This window comes from Plecotus auritus (genome assembly GCF_963455305.1).
Source record: "Plecotus auritus genome assembly, chromosome: 2".
NCBI lineage: Eukaryota > Metazoa > Chordata > Mammalia > Chiroptera > Vespertilionidae > Plecotus > Plecotus auritus.
The window spans coordinates 34,872,373-34,895,184 of NC_137771.1; the positions used below are offsets into that span (position 1 = coordinate 34,872,373).

General features: G+C 41.2%; 1 protein-coding gene across 1 annotated transcript in view; it reads left to right on the forward strand.

The window, feature by feature from the left end:
- Nucleotides 1–319: 319 nt before the first annotated feature.
- Nucleotides 320–22,812, forward strand: part of NRDC (nardilysin convertase) — a 74,743-nt gene continuing 52,250 nt past the window's right edge. The window contains exons 1-2 of the mRNA XM_080658032.1: nucleotides 320–856; nucleotides 18,039–18,378. Of these exons, the coding sequence (XP_080514158.1) occupies nucleotides 513–856; nucleotides 18,039–18,378 (684 nt within the window). The 5' untranslated portion in view covers nucleotides 320–512. The remainder of the gene's footprint in view (nucleotides 857–18,038; nucleotides 18,379–22,812) is intronic.

A 22,812-nucleotide genomic window follows, 5' to 3' on the forward strand; every position in this document is an offset into this window, starting at 1 on the left:
GGTTTCCTCATCAGGGGAATATTTTTCTGAGTCGCGGGTCACGCTGCAGCGGCTGCCTCAAACCAACTCTCCGCATACGTCATAAATGCGGCGGGGCTGCCCTCCTCCCGTCGTCCTCCGCGCCGCTCCCTCCGCCTCTTCTTCCTCGCCCCGCCCACCTGAGTTTCGAAGAGCCCTCTCCGGGTCAGCGAATCTGACTGGGTCTCTTCGGTTCCTTTTATTCTCCGTTTCCATTGGTTGCTTACGTGCGCGTGACTGCCGTCTTGCCTCTTTATTGGGTAGGGCCAGTAGCGTCATCGGCAGCTGGAGGGCGGGCGGGGTGCTGAGGGTAGTCGGCGTGCGGGAGACCGCGTTGGGGGAGGGGCGCAGGCCTGGCCTCCTTGGCGGCTGCGGCAGCACCAGCGCCGGCCGCCACCGCCTCAGAAACGCGGAGGAGGAAAAGCAGCTGGAGGAGTAGGAGGGGGAGGTGGGCCCTGGGGAATGGGATGCCCTTCGCTTCGGCTCGGTGGTGAATGCTGAGGAGAGTCACGGTCGCTGCAGTCAGTGCCACCGGGAGGAAGTTGTGGTGTGCGGCCGGGCGGGAGCTCGCGGCGCTGTGGAGAATCGAAGCGCGGGGTCGGTGCGAAGACTCGGCTGTGGGCAGACCCTTTCCTACTCCAACCATGCCTGGAAGGAACAAGGCGAAGTCGACCTGCAGCTGCCCTGACCTGCAGCCCGGTGGCCAGGATTCTGGCGAGAGCGGCCGGGTTGCCCGTCTAGGAGTAGATGAATCTGAGGAGGAGGGACGGAGGGGACCTATCAATAATGCCGGAGACCCTGAGATCGTCAAGTCTCCTAGCGACCCCAAGCAATACCGGTGAGGGAGGGGTGTGGAACGGGGAGGAGAGCCGGGTGCCGGCCCCTCTCTTGCTGCCGCGGTCACTTCTCGTGTCTGTATCGCCTGAAGGAGCTGGAGGGTCGCGCTGCCCACCCCTGAGCGCTTCCTGGGGTGGAGATGGCGAGGGCACTTAGGGGCTTCAGTGTGGTGTCAGCTGGACCCGTGGGAAGTCGTGGGTTCCACAAGGAGTCAGAACGTCAGAATGGGGATAGTGGTTCGAGTAATTTTGACGTTAAACAAGAATAGAGATTTCTCTGAGGAAAATAGGCTGGATGCGAAGAAAGTCTTGGTATTATGAAGAAAGGTTGAAGAGTTGGGGTTTTTAATTTTGGAGAGGATACCTAAGGGGTCTACTATCGACTCACACATAATTGAGGTGTCCTTAGTTGAAATAGGAATAAAACCAATAGGTGGAAGTTACTAGAGGATGGTGTGGCTTGAGTAAAAGAACTTAGGCATCATAGTTGGCCCGTGATGAAGTGGCTTGTTTCCCTGGGTTTCTCATTACTGGGATGATTGGGTGACCTCTTCCAAGAATGTATCAGTCTCCGTTGTGTGAGTCTTAGACTTGTAAGGTTTTTTTTTCCTAGTTCTGAAATCCTCTACTTTTGCTTTATACTGAAATCTTCCAAACATCTCTTAGCTGGTGGCTGAATCCCCACCTGAACATTTCCTTCACAGGTAGCTTGTTTCATAGAATGTCATGTATTTTAAAGAGAGAATTGTATACAACTTCATTTTACAGGTTGAAGAAATTGAGATCCAGAGAGTTTGCTTCTTGCTCAGAATTACACAGCTAAATAATAACATAGTTGATTTGAAAACCCTGCCTCCAAATCCAGTGCATCATTTACTGACTTTTATAGAATTCTTACTCTTGTTGAGTCGAAAGCTGAAGGATTTTTAGTCCCAATTTGTTTATAGAGCAGGAAAGAACCTTGGAGATAATTTTTTCCACTCCCACCCATCCCCATTTGACAGATGATTGAAACAAAAATCTAGAAAAAAAGTGATTTAACCTCAAGTTTAAGACTGGCCTGTTTTGTCTTTTCACTCCATGTCTTTGTACTATTTTTCCCCCAGGTTGCAGGTTAAAGAGATCTTTATGGAGGGGCTAAATTTTATTTTTTTCATTAAAGATGTGGTTGTATTAGTAATATGTAAATGAACAAGTTGAAACCTTGATAAAAGGTGTTTAGTTTTTGTCTTTCAAATTAATTATTCAATAACAGCTTCAGTTTTTGTCTGCCTATATAAAGATACATAATAACAGCTAATGTTTATAGAATACACACTATGTGTGAGGTACTGTTCTTTTAAAATTTTTATCCTCACTCCATATGTTTCTCTCTGGATTTTTGGAGAAAAAGGAAGGTGGGAAGGAGAGAGAGAGAAACATTATATGCACCCTGACCAGGGATGGAACCCACAACCTAGGTATGTGCCCTGACTGGAAATCCAACGCGCAACTGGACGATGCTCCAACCAACTTGTCGGGCTCGTGCAGGAGGCAACCAATCCATGTGTTTTTCTCACATCGATGTTTCTCTCTCTTTCCCTCTCCCACTCTCCCTAAAAATTAATGGAAAAACATCCTCAGATGAGGATTAATAACAACAAAAAACACACAAAAAAGAAGTATTTGTCAAATGTATTTGCGGAAAATGAGGTCATTAAATGAAAAGATGCATCTAGAGCAGTTAGAACAGTATCTGAGCCCAGGCTGGGTGGCTAAGTTATTTACACACTTGTGTGCCCCCGTAGCAAGTTTTTTCAAGCTATTTCATTTTTGTAAGTTCTATTTGTCTTTCCCCTCTATTGTGCTGAATTTTTTGTAGGGAGGCACTGTCTCTTTGAGTCTTTGAATGCGTTCTGTTATTAATAAATCAACTATATACTAAGACCTCTCCACTTGTGCACTAGATCCCATCTCTTTACTGACCCCATACATCAATTATCCCATTCCGTGTTGCATCATCAGTTTCCTTCTCTTACTGGATTTTTACCACAAGCATACAGATATGCTGTAATTGTTTTATCTTCTGTGGAAAAACATTTTACTTTATATCCCCTTTGAACTATCCCCTTCCAGCTTTTCAATTTTCTTGGTTTCCTTTATAGCAAAGCTTATTAAAGGAGTTGTCTGGGCCTAGCCAGTTCGGTTCAGTGGACAGAGCGTCGGCCTGCGGACCAAAGAGTCCTGGGTTCGATTCTGGTCAAGGGCATGTACCTTGGTTGGTTGCTGGCTCTTCCCTGGCCCAGGCCCGGGCCCTGGTCGTGGCGCATGCAGGAGGCAATCAGTTGTTCTGTTTCTCTTGCATTGATGTTTCTGTCTTTCCCTCTCTCTTCCACTCTTTTTTTTTTTTTTTTTTTTTTAATATATTTTATTGATTTTTTACAGAGAGGAAGGGAGAGGGATAAAGAGTTAGAAATATCGATGAGAGAGAAACATTCATCAGCTGCCTCCTGCACACCCCTTACTGGGGATGTGCCCGCAACCAAGGTACGTGCCCTTGACTGGAATCGAACCTGGGACCTTTCAGTCCGCAGGCCGACGCTCTATCCACTGAGCCAAACGGGTTTTGGCTCTTCCACTCTTTATAAGATCAATGAAAAAATATCCTTGGTTGAGGATTAACACACACACACAAAAGGATGCAGTTTATCATCCTCCATTGTTTCTTGAACTCAGAGGGGGCTTTTGCCCCTGTTGCTGTACCAAAATTGCTATTTTCAAGACCACCAATAACCTTTAAATTGATCGGTTCTCAAGTTCTTATCTTCCTAGACCTTTTAGTATCATATGACAGAGTTTCCGTCTTGAAATGCTTTTTTCAGTTGGCTTCCAGGTCACCACTTAGTTCTCTTTCTGCCTTATTCACAGGATCCTTCTTATCCTCTTGACCTCTACATTTTGGAATGCCTATGGCTCATTCCCCAGACCTCTTCTTTTCCCTGCTTCCTTTGCTCCCTAGGTTACCTCATTACTCAGGTTTCCCACCCCTATATTCTTTCTTACTATTTTATTTTTCTTCATAGCACTTACTGTCATTGGATACAGTATATACTTATTTGTTCATGAGAGCCAGGACTTTGTTTTGTTCACTGGTGTACCTCAGTGCCTAGAATAGTGCCTGTCTTGCAGTCTTGCTTCCATTTCTGATGCCTTCATCCTTTTTTCCTCTGGCCTAATTATTATATTACTAGAGGCCTGGTGCACGAAATTTGTGCAGTGGGGGAAGGGGTCCCTCAGCCCGGCCTGCGCCCTCTTGCAGTCCGGGACCCCCCAGGGGATGTCCATCGGCTGGCTTAGGCCCGCTCCCTGCCCACCTGCTTGCTGCTCCTTACCGCTTGGCTTGCTGCTCCTTAGCGCCACCACAGAGGCAGGAGAGGCTCCCGCCACTGCCACTAAGCTTGCCAGCCATGAGCTCAGCTTCTGGCTGAGCAGTGCTCCCGCTGTGGGAGCACACTGACCACCAGGGGCAGCTCCTGCATGGAGCATCTGCCCCCTGGTGGTCAGTGCACATCATAGCAACCAGTCATTCTGGTCATTGTACCATAATGGTCACTTAGGCTTTTATTATATAGATGTTTTTCAGTTTGTATTAAAAAAATATATATTTTTGTTGATTTCAGAGAGGAAGGGAGAGGGAGAGATAGAAACATCCATGATGAGTGAGAATCATTGATGCATTGATCCGCTGCCTCTTGCACACCCCTTACTGGGGATCAATCCCGCAATCCAGGCTTTTGCTCTGACCAGGAATCAAATCTTGACCTCCTGGTTCATAGGTTGATACTCATCCACTGAGCCACAATGGCCAGACTGTTTTCTGTGTTTTTTTAAAAAATAATTTTATTTCTTGCTTTTATTTTAGATAAAAAGTTTTTTAAAGAAACAAAACCATACAGATATACTTGAAGCTCTTTGTGTACTGCCTCCTCCCATGTCATTCTCTACCATCATTTTCCAGTGTTAACCATTATCTGAATTTGGCATCTATACAGTTTCTATGTATATTATACTTTCTATTAAATATACATTTACCTGTAAACAGTATTACTGTTTTAAGACTTTATAGAAATAGAAGTTAAATCACATCGAATGTCTTGTAACCTGTTTTTTTGTTTTGTTTAACATTGCTTTTGATATTTGTCCATGCTGATAAGTGTAACACTATTTATTTGTGTTAAAAGCTGTTTAGTAGCTTGTTGTATGAATACATTATAATTTATCTGTTTTTCGTTACTGGTCACTTACATTTTTCCCAGTTTTTTTTTTCTTTTTTTTGTTAATCCTCACTTGAGAATATTTTTCCACTGATTTTTAGAGAGGCTGGAAGGGAGGGGGAGAGACAGAGAGAGAGAGAAACATCGATGTGAGAGAGACACATCGATTGGTTGTATTCTGCATGCCCTGACCAGGGCCAGGGAGTGAGCCTTCAACTGAGGTATGTGCCCTTGACTGGAATTGAACCCAAGAACCTTCATTGTGGGCCGATGCTCTATCCACTGAGCCAAACCACTAGTGCTCCCAGTTTTCTGTTATATATTTCTTTATGACTATGTCACAATTTATCTTTTCTCTCATTGTTGGGCATTTAAGTTGTTTCCAATGCCTCAATAATCATTTTATACACGATTCCTTGTGCACATTTGAGAGTTTATATCTATACTAGGGGCCCAGTGTAAGGAACTGTGGGCTGTGAGGGCACAGGGCAGGTCTTGGCCCATCCTCCACGCCCCTGCTCGGCCCCTCCCGCTGTGGTCCCCGGTCCCCTGTCTGCCAGCAGCTCCACTCCCGCTGCCTTCATGTGCTGACAGTGCCAGCCCTGCTCGCACCCGTTGACAGCACGGACGATTGGGGCTGGTGCCAGCAGGGCTGGCCCCGTCAGCGGTTGTGAGCGGTGGCTGCTGTCCTGATCGCCCCTCAGGAGCAGGGGGAGGTGGAGAAGCCCTGAGGGGCGATCGGTGCTGGCAGCGGGTACAAGCGGTGCTGGCACTGGCAGCAGGTGCGAGCACTGGGTGGGACCGTGGCATGCGGGAGCCAAGAATTTTAAGTAATCACCAGAGGCTCGCCCCGATGACAGTGACTGGCACCCTGCCTTGGTCTGGCGCCCCTGCTCACCTGCTGATGCCCGCCATGTTCCGTGTGTGCCCCCTGGTGGTTAGTGCACATCATAGCGACTGGTTGTTTGGTTCAGTTCCATGTTTCGTCTATTTGCATATTAGGGTTTTATATATATAGATGTATTATTGACATAAGAAATATCTAAACGTATAGAGAATTTTTATGAATTCATTTGAACCAAACTGATGACAATTGTCGGGAAGCAAAATCTCAAAAAATTGAGAAAACTCCAGAGAATGGCAGTTTTGCAGCTTATTTTATACTTTAGAATAAAAGGATAAGACAGATGTTTATGTGAAATCCATTTTTGGTAGATTAGGGGATGGGAAAAAGCAAAGCAGGAAAATATCTTGGATTGGATAAAAAAGTAAAATGGAGAGACACTTCTTTTACATTGGTGGACACAGATAGTTAACATTTATAGCATAGAGATGGTTTTTGGGGAACAAGATAACAATGAGGGGTTCTGTAGTCTGCTTGTGGTGGGTGTGCCCTGAGGGGGCTGGAAAAGGAGATTACTCTGACATTTAAAATGTATGTTACCTTAGATGCAGAAAGACAACATACAGCCTCTCTTAAGGTAAAGATTGATCCTTGTCAAGGAAGCTACCTGTGTAGGGTGTGACTACCCACTTTTAGTTAGGAATTTTTATGTTCAGACCATCTTATATGGTTACTTTTGGTCTCTAAGTTTGTAAAGATTCACCATGTAGGCCTCCCCTCAGCTTATCTGGTTTAGTATGTGGTCCCTTTTTCATCCACGGTATCTATATATATAAAAACCTAAGTGACCTTTCCAACAGAGTGACCATAATGACTGGTCGATCAGTCACTGTGATGCGCCCTGATCACCAGGAGGCAGATGCTCAATGCAGGAGCTGCCCCCTGGTGGTCAGTGCGCTCCCACAGCTAGCCTCCCACAGCCCCTCCCCCCGGCCTGCCAACCTCCTGTGGCCCCTCCCCCTGTCTGTCCAGCCTCCCCTCCCCCCCCACCCATGGCCCCGATCAGGGGGCTGGCCAGCCAACCTCCTGGGGTCCCTCCCCCTGACTGGCTGGCCCCCCGATAGGCCTCAATCACTGGCCAGGCCGAGGGACCCCACCTGTGCACGAATTCGTGACCCAGGCCTCTAGTATGCCTATAAGTGAAATGATATATTTTAAACCCTACTAGATATTGCCATTTATATATAAAACCCTAATATGCAAATAGACTGAATGGCGGAACAACTGAACAGTCGCTATGACGTGCGCTGACCACCAGGGGGTGTGTGCAGAACATGGCGGGCTTCAGCAGCAGGCAGCAGAGCGCGGAACATGTTGGGTGTCAGCCGCGGCGGGATGATGGAGCAGGTGAGCGGAGTGCCAGTCACTCTCATCGGGGCGAGCCTCTGGTGGTTACTGAAAATTCTTTGCTCCCGCGCGCCACGGTCCTGCCTGCTGCTCACACCTGCTGCCGGCACCAGCCCGGTTTGCACCCACTACCAGCACCCAGCACCATCCCCGATTGCCCCTCAGGGCTTCTCTACCTCCCCCTGCTCCTGAGGAGTGATTGGGGCCAGCAGTTGCCTCTCACACCTGCTGCCGGTGACGGCCCCACTCACACCCACTGCCAGTTCCAGCCCCGTTCGTGCCTGCTGCTGGTGCCAGTCTCACACCCACTGCTGGTGCCTGGCACCAGTCCCAATCGCTCAGCACAGTCAGCAGGTGCGAGTGGCAGCTGCTGGCCCTGATTGCCCCTGAGGGCTTCTCCACCTCCCCCTGCTCCTGAGGGGCAATTGGAGCAGCAGCCGCAGCTTGCACCCGCTGCTGGCGCCGGCCCCAATCGCTCTGCCATCAGCGGGTGCGAGCGGGGCCGGTGCCATCAGTGCATGGAAGCAGTGGCGGCGGGAGCAGGGCTGCCAGCAGAGAGGGGACTGGGGGCTGTGGTGGGAGGGGCTAGGCTGGGGCGCAGAGGATGGGCCGAGACCTGCCCCTGTGCCCCCTGCAGCCTCGAGGCCCACAGTTCCTTTCAAGGTGCACGAATTCATGCACTGTGCCCATAGTAGTCTTTATAATTAGTCATACTAGTTTATGTTTATACAAATAGAGTATGAGAGCTCCTGCTTCTATACATTCCTCCTGACTCTTAATGTTAGATTTTTTTAAAAAAATTATTGAGAATCTGACCTGTGGGAAATATTTTTCTCTTTTAAAAATATTTTATTTGTATTTCCCTAATTACTAGCATTATTTCATGTTTCCTGAACATTTGGATTTATCCTTCTATCAGTGGCCCATTTTTTATTGGGTTGTGTCTTTTCCTTTTTTAAATTGACTTGTAAGAATTCTTTACATATTTTAAATACTAATTCTTTGTTGGTTATACAAATTGCAAATATATTTCCTAAGATAATAGCTTACCTTTACCTTTTGTTTAGAAAGTTAAAATTTGCCCTGACCCATTTGCTCGCTCAGTGGTTAGAGTGTCAACTCACACACCAAAGGGTCTCGAGTTTGATTCCTGATCCAGGGCTAGTATCTGGGTTGCAGGGTCCATCCACACCTTCTGGAGCAACCAATTGATGTGTCTCTCAAATCGAAGTTTCTCTCTCCCTCTCTCCCCCACTTCCTTCCACTCTCTCTGGAAATCAGTGGAAAAAATACCCTCAGGTGAGTGATGATTAACCAAGAAAAAAAAGGAAAGTCTTAAAATTTAATCAGATTTATTCATATTTTTTATTTATGGTTTGTGCTTTTTTTCATATTATTGTCTTGTAAAAGTTTTGCAGTTTTGCTTTTTACATTTAAGTAAGGATCTAATTTTATTACTGTTTTTTTAAAAATATGGATAACCAGCCCTGGCCGGTGCCACTCAGTGGTTAGAGCGTTGGCCTGAGTACCAAAGGGTCGTGGGTTCAATTCCTGGTCAAGGACGCATACCTGGGTTGTAGGTTTTATCCCCTGCCTGGTCAGGGCTAGTGTGGGAGGCAACCAATGGGTGTGTCTCTCTCACATTGATGTTTCTTTCTCCCTTTCTAAAAATCAATGGAAAAAATACCCTCGGGTGAGGATTAACAAAAATAAACCAAAAACAAAAAATATGTATATATATATATATATATATGTATATGGACTACCAGTTGTCTGAGTACATGTTTTAAAAATAATGTATCCCAGAGGTTACCAAATGCTTTCTGTAAAGGGCTAGATAACAAATATTTTGGGCTTTGTCAAGAGGAAAAATTGAGGCTATTATATAGGTACTTATATAACAAGAAAGAAAAAAATTTTGCAAATTTTTAATAAAATTTTTTACTAAGTTTAAATGATAACAATAGTAATTTTCTTTTTGCAATACAGGTCTGCTAGTGAGAAGAATGGAATTCTATTTATTGGGAATATATTTTGCTTTTGGAGGGGGTCAAAGTTAGTGTTGTCTGTCATCAAGTGATTGCAAATGTCCGCCTCTTAATGATTTGTAATATGATTTTACATACTTCATCTTTGAAAATGTGCTTTCACACTGACATGTGCTGCCAGATATCAGTCTATGAACATATGATTTTACTTGAGCATATTTATCACTTAAAAGGCATTTATAAAATTCTATTAGATTCTTTTTTATTTTATTTTTATTTTATTGATTTTTTACAGAGAGGAAGGGAGAGTGATAGAGAGTTAGAAACATCTATCAGCTGCCTCCTGCACACTCCCCACTGGGTATGTGCCTGCAACCAAGGTACATGCCCTTGACCGGAATCGAACCTGGGACCCTTGAGTCCACAGGCTGACGCTAGGCTGACGCTCTATCCACTGAGCCAAACCGGCCAGGGCTCTATTAGATTCTTTTCTGATATTTTTGCCTTTTAGCATGTCACATTACATTGTAAATTAATGACTTCTGATTGAAAATTAGGTGGAAGCTCCTCAGTAGCACAGTTAAAAGGGCTCCCACCAAGATCTGAAAAACACTATTGGAACTGTAGTTTGCTTGGAAAACATATTGCTACAAACTTGTGTGCAAATGGAGATATGATTTTTTTGTTTTAACTTTGACAGCACAGGAGTGTGTGTATAAAGCAGCTTGCCATTACTTGTGATTCAGATAACATTAGTTGTTGAAATGACTTTACCATAAGATAAGTTTGCATTAGAAGTACTGTTTTGTAATGTGGGTTGAACATATCAAGTCTGCAGCAGGAGCTAATTTCTAAAGCCATTTGAGGTTTGATAATACTGGTTGAAAATTTTCAGTCTTGGCTCAAAACATTGCAATAAAATGTTCCCATTGCTAAACTATCAAATTACTCCACAGTAAGGGCAATTCAAGAAATTCTGTTTGTATTTCTGATAAAATTTCACAGAACTAGTGATTGTAAAGTCTACAAGAGCACATAACACCACTGGTTCACTACGACATGATAGATTAATGTATTTTTTGCAAAGTACTGCTGATGAATAAGACAATAAATAATCATAGGCTTTGAAACACCATAAATTTGTCCAACTAAAGCTTTTTTTCTGCTCCATACATGTTTTTACCAACATAAATGTGGTAACATTTTAGATTGTATTGTATTCTTGTTTTCTCAACCTCTTTGAAAATGATCTTGTCTCTAGTTCTTCCATGAAGAATATTCATAGAGGCCCTAGCCTGTGTTGCTCAATGGTTAGAGCGTCGGCCCGTGGACTGAAGGGTGGCAGGTTCAATTCCAGTCAAGGGCACGGACTTCGGACATCGGTTGCAGCCTCGATCTGCTGACCTGGGGCGAGTGTGGGAGGCAACCAGTGGAAAAAATATCCTTGGGTGAGGATTAACCACAAGAACAACATACAAGAATAAATCATAGAGGCTAATTCCTCAGTTGCTTCAAACTTGGCACTGACCCCTCAAATAAACAACAACCCAGCATTATTGGTAACATGAAGACCAAAATCTTAAAATGATATGCTTTGTTTTTAATTGACTCTATTTCTACTATGTCAACTCTTTGCAATAGTTCTCACCCCAAGTCTGATAGCCTTAAGCAAGTTTATTTTCTGTGGATAAATTTCTTCAGCTGCTACAAACAATCTAACTCACCTGTTGGCTAACTCACTTGCTTGGCTAACAAATGAGCCACTTAGAAACTTAATTTTGTTCTAGTTTCATTTTTAACTTTTGTGAAGAAGTTTTACTGAGATTTTATTTTAAATTTTCTAATTTTTCTGATTGTTGCAATCCTGTGAGTTGGGAATATTGTGATGAATGCTTAGTCTTGTCAAATGCACTCAGGGGTTTCTAGAAATAAATGGTAGAGAATTATTTAAGAGTGTTGGAATTTGCAAACGGGAAACACAGCTAGGCAAAAGCCCAGAAGTGTTCCAAAGAAGAAAGGAAGGTTAAAAGTTCTTATAGTAAAAAGTACAGTCTTGAGAATTATCAGTTCTACTAAGTCCTTAGCCCTACAATTGGTCCAGAATGGTTATCAGATGTCAGGCAGTCAGGATGATGCATGCCAGATGGTCCAAAGATGGGTGCTAGGAGGTCTGGTCACATCCCAGTGGTTTGGATAATGGATGTCAGGTGGATATATACATGAGTCATTCAGGGGGTAACCAGGTGGCAATTAGAGGGTTATCTGAAAAAATATATAGATAGATGCAGGACTGGAAATTTAAAGAATGGAGTCTTTCATAATGCCTCAACCTTCATAATGTTAATAATTTTAGCAGCTTGGTTAAAATAACCCCCAAGGTGGTCTCAGTACATGAACTTGGATTTAAATACATGAACTCTTAACTGGTAATTTTAGTGACTGAAAGTGGATTCACAAAAGTTGGTTGTTGTTTTTTTTAATATATCTTCATTGATTTCAGAGAGAAAGGGAGAGGGAGAGAGAGATAGAAACATCAATGATGAGAGAGAATCATTGATTGGCTGCCTCCTGCATGCCTCGTACTGGGGATCAAGCCCATAGCCTGGGCATGTGCCCTTGACCCTTCAGTCCGCAGGCTGACACTCTATCCACTGAGCCAAACCAGCTAGAGCAAAAGTTGGTTTCTTAAATAACAAAAATGAGTGGGTAGCTACTTTATTATAAAGAAAATAATTCCGTATTTTTGAGTTTTGAAAATGGTTTGAAAAATGGACGTCAGCTTTCATTTTCAGTGCAGGAGTAGTAGGATAATGAAGCCAAATAAAGGAAGACAGGTTAAATAAGTTAGAAAAGAGATTTGTTTTCTTTCTTTTTTTAAGAGAAAGATTGACATCTTAGAAAAACCCCACCTTTCCAAAAATTATATATACATATAAATGTTTGAGATCACATGATTTGGGGAAAGGTAACGACAAGTTGTATAATTACAAAGTTAGCCCCTCAGGTATGCTCTTTTTTTTTTTTAAAAAAAAAAATACTGTTGAAAGTATTACATACGTCCCCCTTTTTCTCCCATAGAGCCCCTATTGCCCGCCTCTGTCACCCACCCCAGGCCTCCACCACCCTATTGTCTGTGTCTGTGGGTTATGTATATATGCATACAAGTTCTTTGGTTGATCTCTTCAAGTATGCTCTTTTGACCTAAAATGATTGAACGCTATCCATTAGGCCTAGAAATAGCAATTTAAGGCTAGAACCCAAGTTGCTATTTTCTCTCTCTAATGAAAATGAAATCTTGAATTACGCTATAGTGTGGCTATAGGATAATTTATTGCATATTCTCCTACCTGTGGACATTTGGGTTGATTTCTAATATTCCTCTTTTATGAATGTTCCCTGTTAGTCTTTTCTTTCAGTGTGCATTTTGCTCTTTGATTTTGTTTATGATGTTTTGTTTTAAAGAAGTTTAAAATTAGAATGTAGTGAAATCTATTTTTTCTTTTATAGCTTCTGGATTTTGTGACTTGTTTGCACAGATTTTCTTATTCCAGTGTTATAACTATTGTTTCTTAAATACTTTTAGAACACTTTTTCCTTTTAGCTCTATAATCTACCTGGGATTCATTTATGTGTTGAGTGTAAGGTAGAGATAGATGGCTAGTTTTTCTCCCTAAGTGAATTGTCTTTTGTTTCAGCATCATTTATTGAATTATAATAAACAGTGTTGCAATAGTTTTATAAACATTATTCCCTTTCTAGAACCTGCTCTCTTTCATCTGGAGGTGTTCCTGTACCAGTAGACCGTTTAATTTCAATTGCTTTAAAAAACTTTTTATAATTGGTAAGACAGTTCCCCCTCATTGTTGTCCCTTTTCAAAATGTTCTTGGTCCCTGGCTGGTGTGGCTCAGTTGATTGGAGTGTTGTCCTGTCCCGTACACCAGAAGGTGGTGGCTTTGACTCCCAGTTAGGTCACACGCCCAGGTTGTGGTTTCATCCCTGGTCGGAGCACATATGGGAGGCAATTGAGGGATATTTCTCACATCAGAGTTTCTGTTTCTCTATCCCTCTCCCTCTCTCCCTTTCTCTCAAATCAATTTAAAAAAAGGTATATTCCTCAGGTGAGGATTTAAAAAAAATGTTCTTGGCATTTTTTGTGTTTCTCATTGACATGAATTTTAGAGTCAGTATATCAAGTTCCACAAAAAAATCTGGTAAAAAAATCTTTGGGATCTTAAAATTGGAATTCTCTTGAATACTATATACATTAATTTGGGGGAAGAATTTATGTCTTCGCAATATTGGGTGTTCCCACTCAACAGTATGGTATGAATTCTTCTGTAAAGTTTCCTAGTTTTCCTTATGTTTGCTGTGTTAAGTAGTAGTGAAAAGAATGGGTTCTGCCGTAACTGGTTTGGCTCAGTGGATAGAGCATCGGCCTGCAGACTGAAGGGTCCCAGGTTCGATTCCGGTCAAGGGCATGTACCTTGGTTGCGGGCACATCCCCTGTGGGAGGTGTGCAGGAGGCAGCTGATAGATGTTTCTCTCTCATCGATGTTTCTAACTCTCTATCCCTCTCCCTTCCTCTCTTTAAGAAATCAATAAAATATATTTAAAAAAAAAAAAGAATGGGTTCTAGTGCCATGCTACTTGGGTTCAGTTCCTGGTAAGCTTGGGCAAATAAAACCTTTGTTGTACTTTAGTTTCCTCATCCGTAATATGGGAATAATAACTCATTAGGGTTATTATGAAGATTAAGTGGGTTAAGACATGCAAGTTAATACATTTAAAATGTGAGCTATTGTTATTAGGTTTATATTTAAGTATTTTATAGTTTGTTACTTTTGTGAATAGGATCTCATTTAAATCTCATTTTAATAAGTTATCTTTGCTACATAGGAAAGTTCATGCTTTTTGGTCATGGTTCTTGATTTTGGATACTTAGCTGAACTCTTTATTACTCATAGTTTAAAAATTTTTCTTGAATTCTCTAGGTAGTCATATTTTGCAATTATTTATTTTAGTTTTCACTATCTTGGCCTCATAATTTTTCTATTTATGTATATTTTGAATCCTTTTTTATTGATTAGGACTTCCAATATAGTGTTGACTAGAAGTGATGATAAAGAGCATTTTATCCTTGACTGTCTTTAAAATGGATTTGATGTTGACTTAGGGGAGTTAATCATCTATAAAACAAAGGGCTTTGTGTATGTGTATGTGTTCTTAATTTGTTAAGGAGTGGGCTTGGGGTTTTTATTACTTTTATTATAAAAATAATAAATGGACATGTTTTCATTACAAAAGATTGAAAAAGTATAGAAATTATAAATTAAGGCACGGAAGTTCTTGTATCCTGTTCTACTTCTGTTCCTCTCCATATATATATACCCTGAGTGGCCAGATTATTATGATCTCTGAACACATAATTATCTGGCCACTCAGTGTATATCCTATATAATAAAAGGCTAATATGCAAATTGTCCCCTCGACCAGGAGTTCGATCAGCAGACAGGCCGGCCAACCACCCATGTCCCCTCCCCCTGGCCAGGCTGGCCGGACCCCACCCATGCACGAATTCATGCACCGGGCCTCTAATACACACACGCGCGCGCGCGCACACACACACACACACACACACACACACACACACTGAGTGGCCAGATTATTATGCGTTCAGAGATATTATATTAGTCCACATAATATATATATTAGAGGCCCAGTGCATGAAATTCATGCACTAGGGGTGGGGGGTGTCCCTCAGCTCGGCCTGTGCCCTCTCGCAGTCCAGAAGCCCTTGGGGGATGTCCAACTGCTGCGGAGATAGGAGAGGCTCCCGCCACTGCCGCTGCACTCACCAGCCATGAGCCTGGGGAAGGCTGAGCAGTGCTCCCCCTGTGGGAGATCACTGATCACCAGGGGGCAGCTCCTGCGTTGAGCGTCTGCCACCTATAGGCTTAGGATCGGGGGATTCAGACATCCCTCTGGCAGCTGGGAGCCCTTGGGAAATGTCCGACTAATGGCTTAGCGCTGCTGCGGAGGTGTGAGAGGCTTCTGCCACTGCTGCTGCACTGACCAGCCATGAGCTAGCTTCTGGCTGAGCAGTGCTCCCCCTGTGGAAGTGCACTGACCTCCAGGGGGCAGCTCCTGCGTTGGTGGTCAGTGCATGTCATAACGACCGGTCTTTTCACATATTAGCCTTTCATTATATAGGATTACTGTTACATTTGGTTTGTATCTTCTTATTTCATTTGCTATACCTTTATATAAATTTAATGTATACATGTGTACTCATTTATCTTTATGAAACTTGGTATTAGATTTTAGCTGATATTTTGTTTCACTTAGTTTTAAGTACTTATCATATATCAGGCCCTCTTTAGGCAGTAACATTTTTTGTTCATTCAACAAATGTTTCTTAAATGTTTCCCAAGTACCAAGCAATGTCTTAGGTGCTTGTGAAGGAAAAGAAAAGCCCTGCCCTTTGAGCTGATATTCTAAAAGCCCACACAGGAACAACAAGAAAAAAGTCAAGTGATAATAAATGGTGTGAAAATGTTAAAGCAGTATAAAAGAGGATAGAGATGGACTGGGGTGCTATTTTAGATACTATGGTTAGAAAAGGCATTTCTGAAAAGTGGGCATTTCAGCAAAGATTTGAAAGAGATGGAGCAGCCATGCAAGTACTCATCTGGCGCAAGAGCTGAGGGTATAGCAATCGTGAAGGCCCTGTTTGGAATGTTAAAGAAACAACAATAAAGTTATTTGGTCAGAACAACAACAAAAAATGAATGAAGAGTGGGGTGGGAAAGGAGGTTGTATAGGTAGTGGGGAACATTGTATGGAGTCTTAGGGCTGCAATAACACTGGGTGGCTTAAACAACAGAATTTTTTTTTTTTTACATTTCTGGAGGCTAGAAGTCCAAGGTCAAGGTGTCAGGTTTGGTTTCTTCTGAGGTCTCTCTATGGGTTACAGATGGCCACCTTCATGCTGTGTCCTCACATGGTCTTGCTTGTGTGTGTGGACAGGCCCAATGTCTATGGATCTAAATTTCTTATAAAAACACCAGTCGGATTAGATTAGGGCCACTATAATGGCCTCATTGTAACTTAATAATCTCTGTAAAGGCCCTATTTCTAAATGCAGTCACTTTCTGAGGTATTAGAGGTTAGGATTTCCATAAAAGACTTTTGGGGAAACAGTAGCCTATCACAGGCTTGATCTGCTTTCTTCAGGCTGCTGAGGATAGATTTGAGGTATGTGTGTCAGGTGGGGGTGAGGAGTAAGCTGGAGTATTGAGGTTATTTAAATGCGATTTTTGATATGGAAAGGAGATAGATAAATCCATGTATTCAGTCTTCTATCTTAATCAAATCTTTCTTTTCTTTGTACCTTAATATTTTCAGTTTCTACTAGATGAACTTTTTTTTTTATCGGCAAGGCTCAAATTAAGTGTGCCTTGTCTCAGTGGCCTTCCCTGATTATATTGTACTGCCTTAATTATATTACATGGTACTGGACAGTGAGTACCTGATGTTGAGGAATGTGGTTTTATTCTTTTTTACCCTTAATATAGCATGGTATCTAATACATTAAAAGCTGCTAAGCAGCCTGGCCAATGTGGCTCAGTGGTTGAGCATCAACCTATTAACCAGGATGTCATGATTGGCTTCCAGGTTGGGGCACATGCAGTTGGGGGCTTAATCCCCAGTAGGGGCATGCAGGAGGCTGCTGATTGATGATTCTCACTGATCATTGATGTTTCTCACTGATCATTGATGTTTCTATCTCTCTCTCCCTCTCCCTTCTTCTCTGACATCAATAAAAATATATATTTTTAAAAGCTGCTAAGTAAATGCTTATTGAATAACACGTAAGAATGAGTATAAACAGAAGTTTGTAGTAGGTACCCATCATCAAATTGGCATAGCAGTTTTACTAAAATAGGATGGATAATCATCTCTCTTCAGGGCTACCAGTCTGTGGGATTTAGTTTTCTTAGAACTATATTCAATTTTTAGTCCATAAAAGCAGTTTGGTGACTGGTATAAAATATCAAATACATTGTATCAAAGGGAACCAACAGAGTTTAAATATATGAGATTTTGCTTTAATGTTTAAGCTTACATGACTGCTCCGTACATTGGGGGATATGTTTCTCTTAGGTCTTCTGGTATGGTAGAATGTTTATTAAGTACTTACAAACTAAAAGAATAGTAAGGTAGTCTGAGTGGGGGCTTTAATTTCTAAAATTTTAACTTCTAAGATTTGGTTTTTGAATAACTATATTTTCATAGTTTAAAATTTAAAGATATAAATGGTAATATAAAATGTACACTGTATATAGGTGTGGGCAAAAGTAGGTTTATAATCATTCATTTGGAAAATAATATAATAATAAATAATAATACAGTGATAAACTTGCGTACTCACAACTATAACCGTACTTTTGCCCACCACTATATAAAAAATACAATGTAGTGTCTCTCATCCTGTCTTTCCAGCTACTCAGAAACTGATAAGCTTTTTTGAGGTTCCCTCCCAGAACAACCATTTTGATTAGTTTAATTTAAAATAGTGTTGGTTTTCCTATGTGTACTTGAATTTTTGACAAAATTTTTGCTAAGCTGATCACTTGTATCGGTGTATTCTAATGAATTGCTGACTCAAATGTGTTTTTTGTTTTGTTTTAGATACATCAAATTACGAAATGGCTTGCAGGCACTTTTGATTTCAGACCTAAGTAATACGGAAGGTAAAACAGGAGATGCAACAGATGATGAAGACGAAGACGAAGAGGAAGAAGATGACGAAGAAGATGATGATGACGACGATGACGACGACGACGACGACGATGATGATGATGAAGATTCTGGAGCTGAAATAGAAGACGAGGACGAAGAGGGTTTTGATGATGAAAATGAGTTTGATGATGTTGATGAGCATGATAACAATGACCTTGATGCTGAAGTTAATGAATTGGAAGAATTAGAAGAGAGGGCAGAAGCCAGAAAGAAAACTACTGAAAAACAGGTGATTCATGTCTATTATATCTTTTTCTAATTTGGAAATTCTTTAGGGTAAGTTCTGAACTTATGTTTTATTTCTTAATGGCAAAAATGAAGTCTGTATCTTTTGATCTTCAGAGAAGGTCTATTTTGCATAAAGATTACATTTATAAACATTTTGCTCTGATTATAAAAGTGACAAATGTTTATTATAGAAACATGGAGAATAAAGACAGACAAAATATAGCTCTGGCTAGTGTGGCTCAATTGATTCCAGTCAGGGCACATATCCAGGTTGCTGTTTGATCCATACCCAGGTTTTGGTTCAGTCCCTGGTCAGTCAGGGTGTGTGAGAGGCAACTGATGGGTGGTTCTCTCTCTCACTGATGTTTCTCTCTCTTCCTCCTCTTTCTCTAAAAAAAAGATAAACAAAAATCAATAAAAAATATTTTAAAAATAACCATAACTCTCAGAGGTAATCACTGGTAATATTTCAATACATGTGTATTTATGCACATTGTATATTTACAAACAAATGCTGAGAGGTGTGGATCTGCATAATTTTTAGCCTTGGATAGAGGACTAAGAAAGAGTATTATCCTTGGAGAGACTGGAAAAAGAAAAAGAACAGGGATAGTATAGTTCTAAGAGTCCTCATATGGGTAATTGAACGTGATTTCTCTCCTTTTATGGGAAAGCACCAAAAGTCTGGATAACTTACAAGTAAATTGGAAGAACTGAAATAGAAATGAGGAGTTGATCTTAGTGTGAATAAATAAAGAGGATTAATAGGTAGAATTTCCATCTTTGGATATCTTTTGAAAAATGCCTCCTTTTTGCAGTAGGAAGTACCTCTATTAGTGGGTCATATTTTGTATGCATTAAAGTGGAATTGGTCAAATGTTTGTTAAAGCTAGCTTTTTAAGTATTGATAATACATTTAACATGGTATAGTCCACATACAAACAAATTAAAGTTCAGATTACTAAGACTAAAATCTAGATGTCATTAGATTGTAAAGTGGTCAGTCCTCAAAGATGGTAAGGCATGAGATACAAGTAGTAGATAGGTTTTAAATAAATCCTTTGATAGTCACTCTTCTGTAAAAATTATTTTTTAAAGAAGATTATGCCAGTTTGTTCACTAAGTTGTGAAGGGATTGAATCTTATTTGCTCCTTGCTATTCATATTGTGAGTGATGGTTGTTTTGGGATGGCATGATAGGCCAAATGGTTTTAGCTTGGAAAACCAAAATACTGGGGGGAAAAATGCATATATATGCCACTTGATAGTCTCTACTAAGGGCTTTATAAATAAACTAGAGGCTCAATGCACGAAATTCGTGCATGGGGGTGGGGGTGTCCCTCAGCCCAGTCTGCACCCTCTCCAATCTGGGGCATCCCTCTCACAATCCAGGACAGCTGGCTCCCAACCGCTCGCCTGCCTGCCTGCCTGCCTGATTGCCCCTAACCACTACCCTGCCAGCCTGATCGACGCCTAACTGCTCCCCTGCCGGCCCAATTGCCCCAACTGTCCTCCCCTGCAGGCCTGGTCGCCCCCAACTGCCCTCCCCTGCAGGCCTGGTCGCCCCTAACTGCCCTCCCCTGCAGGCCTCATCCCCCCCAACTGCCCTCCCCTGCTGGCCTGATTGCCCACAACTGCCCTCCCCTTCAGGCCATCTTGTGTCCACATGGGGGCAGCCATCTTAGACCACATGGGGGTGGCCATCTTGTGTGTTGGAGTGACGGTCAATTTGCATATTACTCTTTTATTAGATAGGATTAGGAATTAATAAGTTCATTTAAAAATAGATCTCATAATTCTACAAAGAATATTAACAGAAAAGAAGAATGCTGACAATAGAGTGGAAAGAGTACTGACAATCAGGAAATCTTGAGTTCTAATTCTGGCTCTATCTTTCTGGATGATCTTAGGCTTTTTCATTTTCTCATTTTTTACTCATTTCTAAAACAGGATTAGATTACGTATTTTTTGAGGTCCATTTTAGCTCTAAGACTGATTGTGTTATAACTTCATAACTGAACATTCCCTATCTATAAATTTCTTCCTATATTTGTTAGTGGCTTTTCTTGTGCTTTGGACTTCTTTATATCTTCTATCAATTGGTAAGCAAAACTCAGGTTAAATTTTAAAAGTTGTCTTGACAGTCAATTTTACTGTCAAGACATAGTAAAATACCTTAGATTTATACAGCAGTGGTGAATCCCTTTGACAGAAGAGGATGTGTATGCAGTGTTTTTGGTATTCCTTTTTATTTTGCTTCTGTCGATCAAATTCAAAATGTTTAACTCTTCTAGAAGCAGCAAGGTCAGATTGTAATGATCATTTAAAAAATGGTTTAGATACTGCCTTTCTTTTCTGAGAACTCAGTATAGTACATTCCTTCATAAAATATTGATAGCTAATTTTCTGGGTGATATTAGAAAAGAATGGAGGAACCTAATGTAGTTTGAAGAGGAGATCAAATTGTTTTGATTCAGATATAGTGGGTACATTAGTGAAAGGAAAGATATCATGATTGTAATAATGGAAAATGGTTTATATTCATTGAATGAGTGTCTGCAAAAGGGAGATAAAGTAGTTTAGATAAGAGTAGGCTTAAGAAGAGCATAGAGTTTTGTAGTGGTTTTATGATTTAATTTTTTTTTTAGTATATTTTATTGATTTTTTGCAGAGATGAAGAGAGAGGGATAGAGAGTTAGAAACATCGATGACAGAGAAACATCGATTCAGCTGCCTCCCGCACACTCCCCACTGGGGATGTGCCCGCAACCAAGGTACATGCTCTTGACCGGAATCGAACCCGGGACCCTTCAGTCCGCAGGCCGACGCTCTATCCACTGAGCCAAACCGGTCAGGGCATGATTTAATTTTTAATTGAAAAATGTGAACCTTGTTTAAGGTGAATATGAGAATTAATATTGGAAGTGAGAAAAAAAAACTTTGAGGTGTTGGGAGAATATTTACCTATTCAAGAAGTTAACTACTTTCCTGGGTCATTGTTTTTGTTTTCTTATATTTTCCTCCTCTCAAAAGGAAGTTGTTCTTGATTTTTGAGATGAAGGTTTGAGAAAGTAACAAGATTGAAATTTAAGTATATTATGTACTGAATTATGGTTTGTTCAGGGCTTTCTTTAGTGAATTCTCAAGTATGAATTTCTGAAGTATGAATTTCTTGAGAAGTTAATTCTCAAGTATGAATTTCTTTTCTAGCAATCGTAGAGTCTGTTTTTGCTGTGGTCAAAGCTGACTGATAGATTGTAGTCTAAGTCACCTTATACAAAAATGTCTTCAACCCTGCTGGTCGAGACAAGAAATCTTTATGGGGTAGTTGGAGCTGAAAGCAGGTTAGGCATCTATTAAACATCACAGAACAGATTAAACTGTGGCTTGAAAAAGGGGCTATTTCTCTATGTTTTAACTGAGTTTATGTGCCTAACTCTTTAAAATATTAAACAGTATCAAGTGAGGCATTTTGGTTCTTCTGAAAACATACTTTTCATTTTCTGACATGTGGTTTGACTTTATATCAGCTATATACTATTTCTTAAAAGCTCTCTTCCTAAGAGGGTAACCATTTTCCAAACAATTTGGGTCACCAAATGTGTTAGCTCTTTAAAATTGACATTTGTAAAATTTGGGAAAGTTAATAAATTCAACTTCTGATCCTCAAGGATTTAAAAAGGAGTATTTTTCTTCCCTTTTTGTGTGTGTGTCTTTTAAGTTACAATGACATATGGTGTACCCTAGTCATTGTAAGTTAAAATGTGTACCTCTTGACCATCTATTTTGTTAAAAACTCTGGTTTTCCCAAGCTATGGAAAATTACTGTCAGTAGATATGTAATGTATTTTCTATAACTTCAATAAGTGGTGAACAACTGGTGCCTGTACAACCAGATGGACACCCACTCTCAGGAACCTATTTAAAAGTCTCATTTTCGCCCTAAGCGGTTTGGCTTAGTAGATAGAGCGTCGGCCTGTGGATTGAGGGGTCCCGGGTTCGATTCCGGTCAAGGGCATCTACCTTGGTTTGCAGGCACATCCCCAGTAGGAGGTGTGCAGGAGGCAGCTGATTGATGTTTCTCATCGATGTTTCTAACTCTCTATCCCTCTCTCTTCCTCTCTGTAAGAAATCAATAAAATATATTTAAAAAAAAATAAATAAAAGTCTCATTTTCTCCATACTTCTGTTTCCAAGTCCCTTATTTGAATTTGGACAGGAATGAAGAGGGAGAGATAGAAACATCGATGAGAGAGAATCATTGATCTGCTTCCTCCTGCAAGCCCCACACTAGGAATAGAGCCCACAACCTGGGCGTGAGCCCTGACGGGGAATCAAACCGTGACCTCCTGGTTCATAGGTCGACACTCACCTACTAAGCCATGCAATAAAGTTGTTCCTTTTTCTCCTTAAAAAAAAAAAAAAAAAAAAAAAG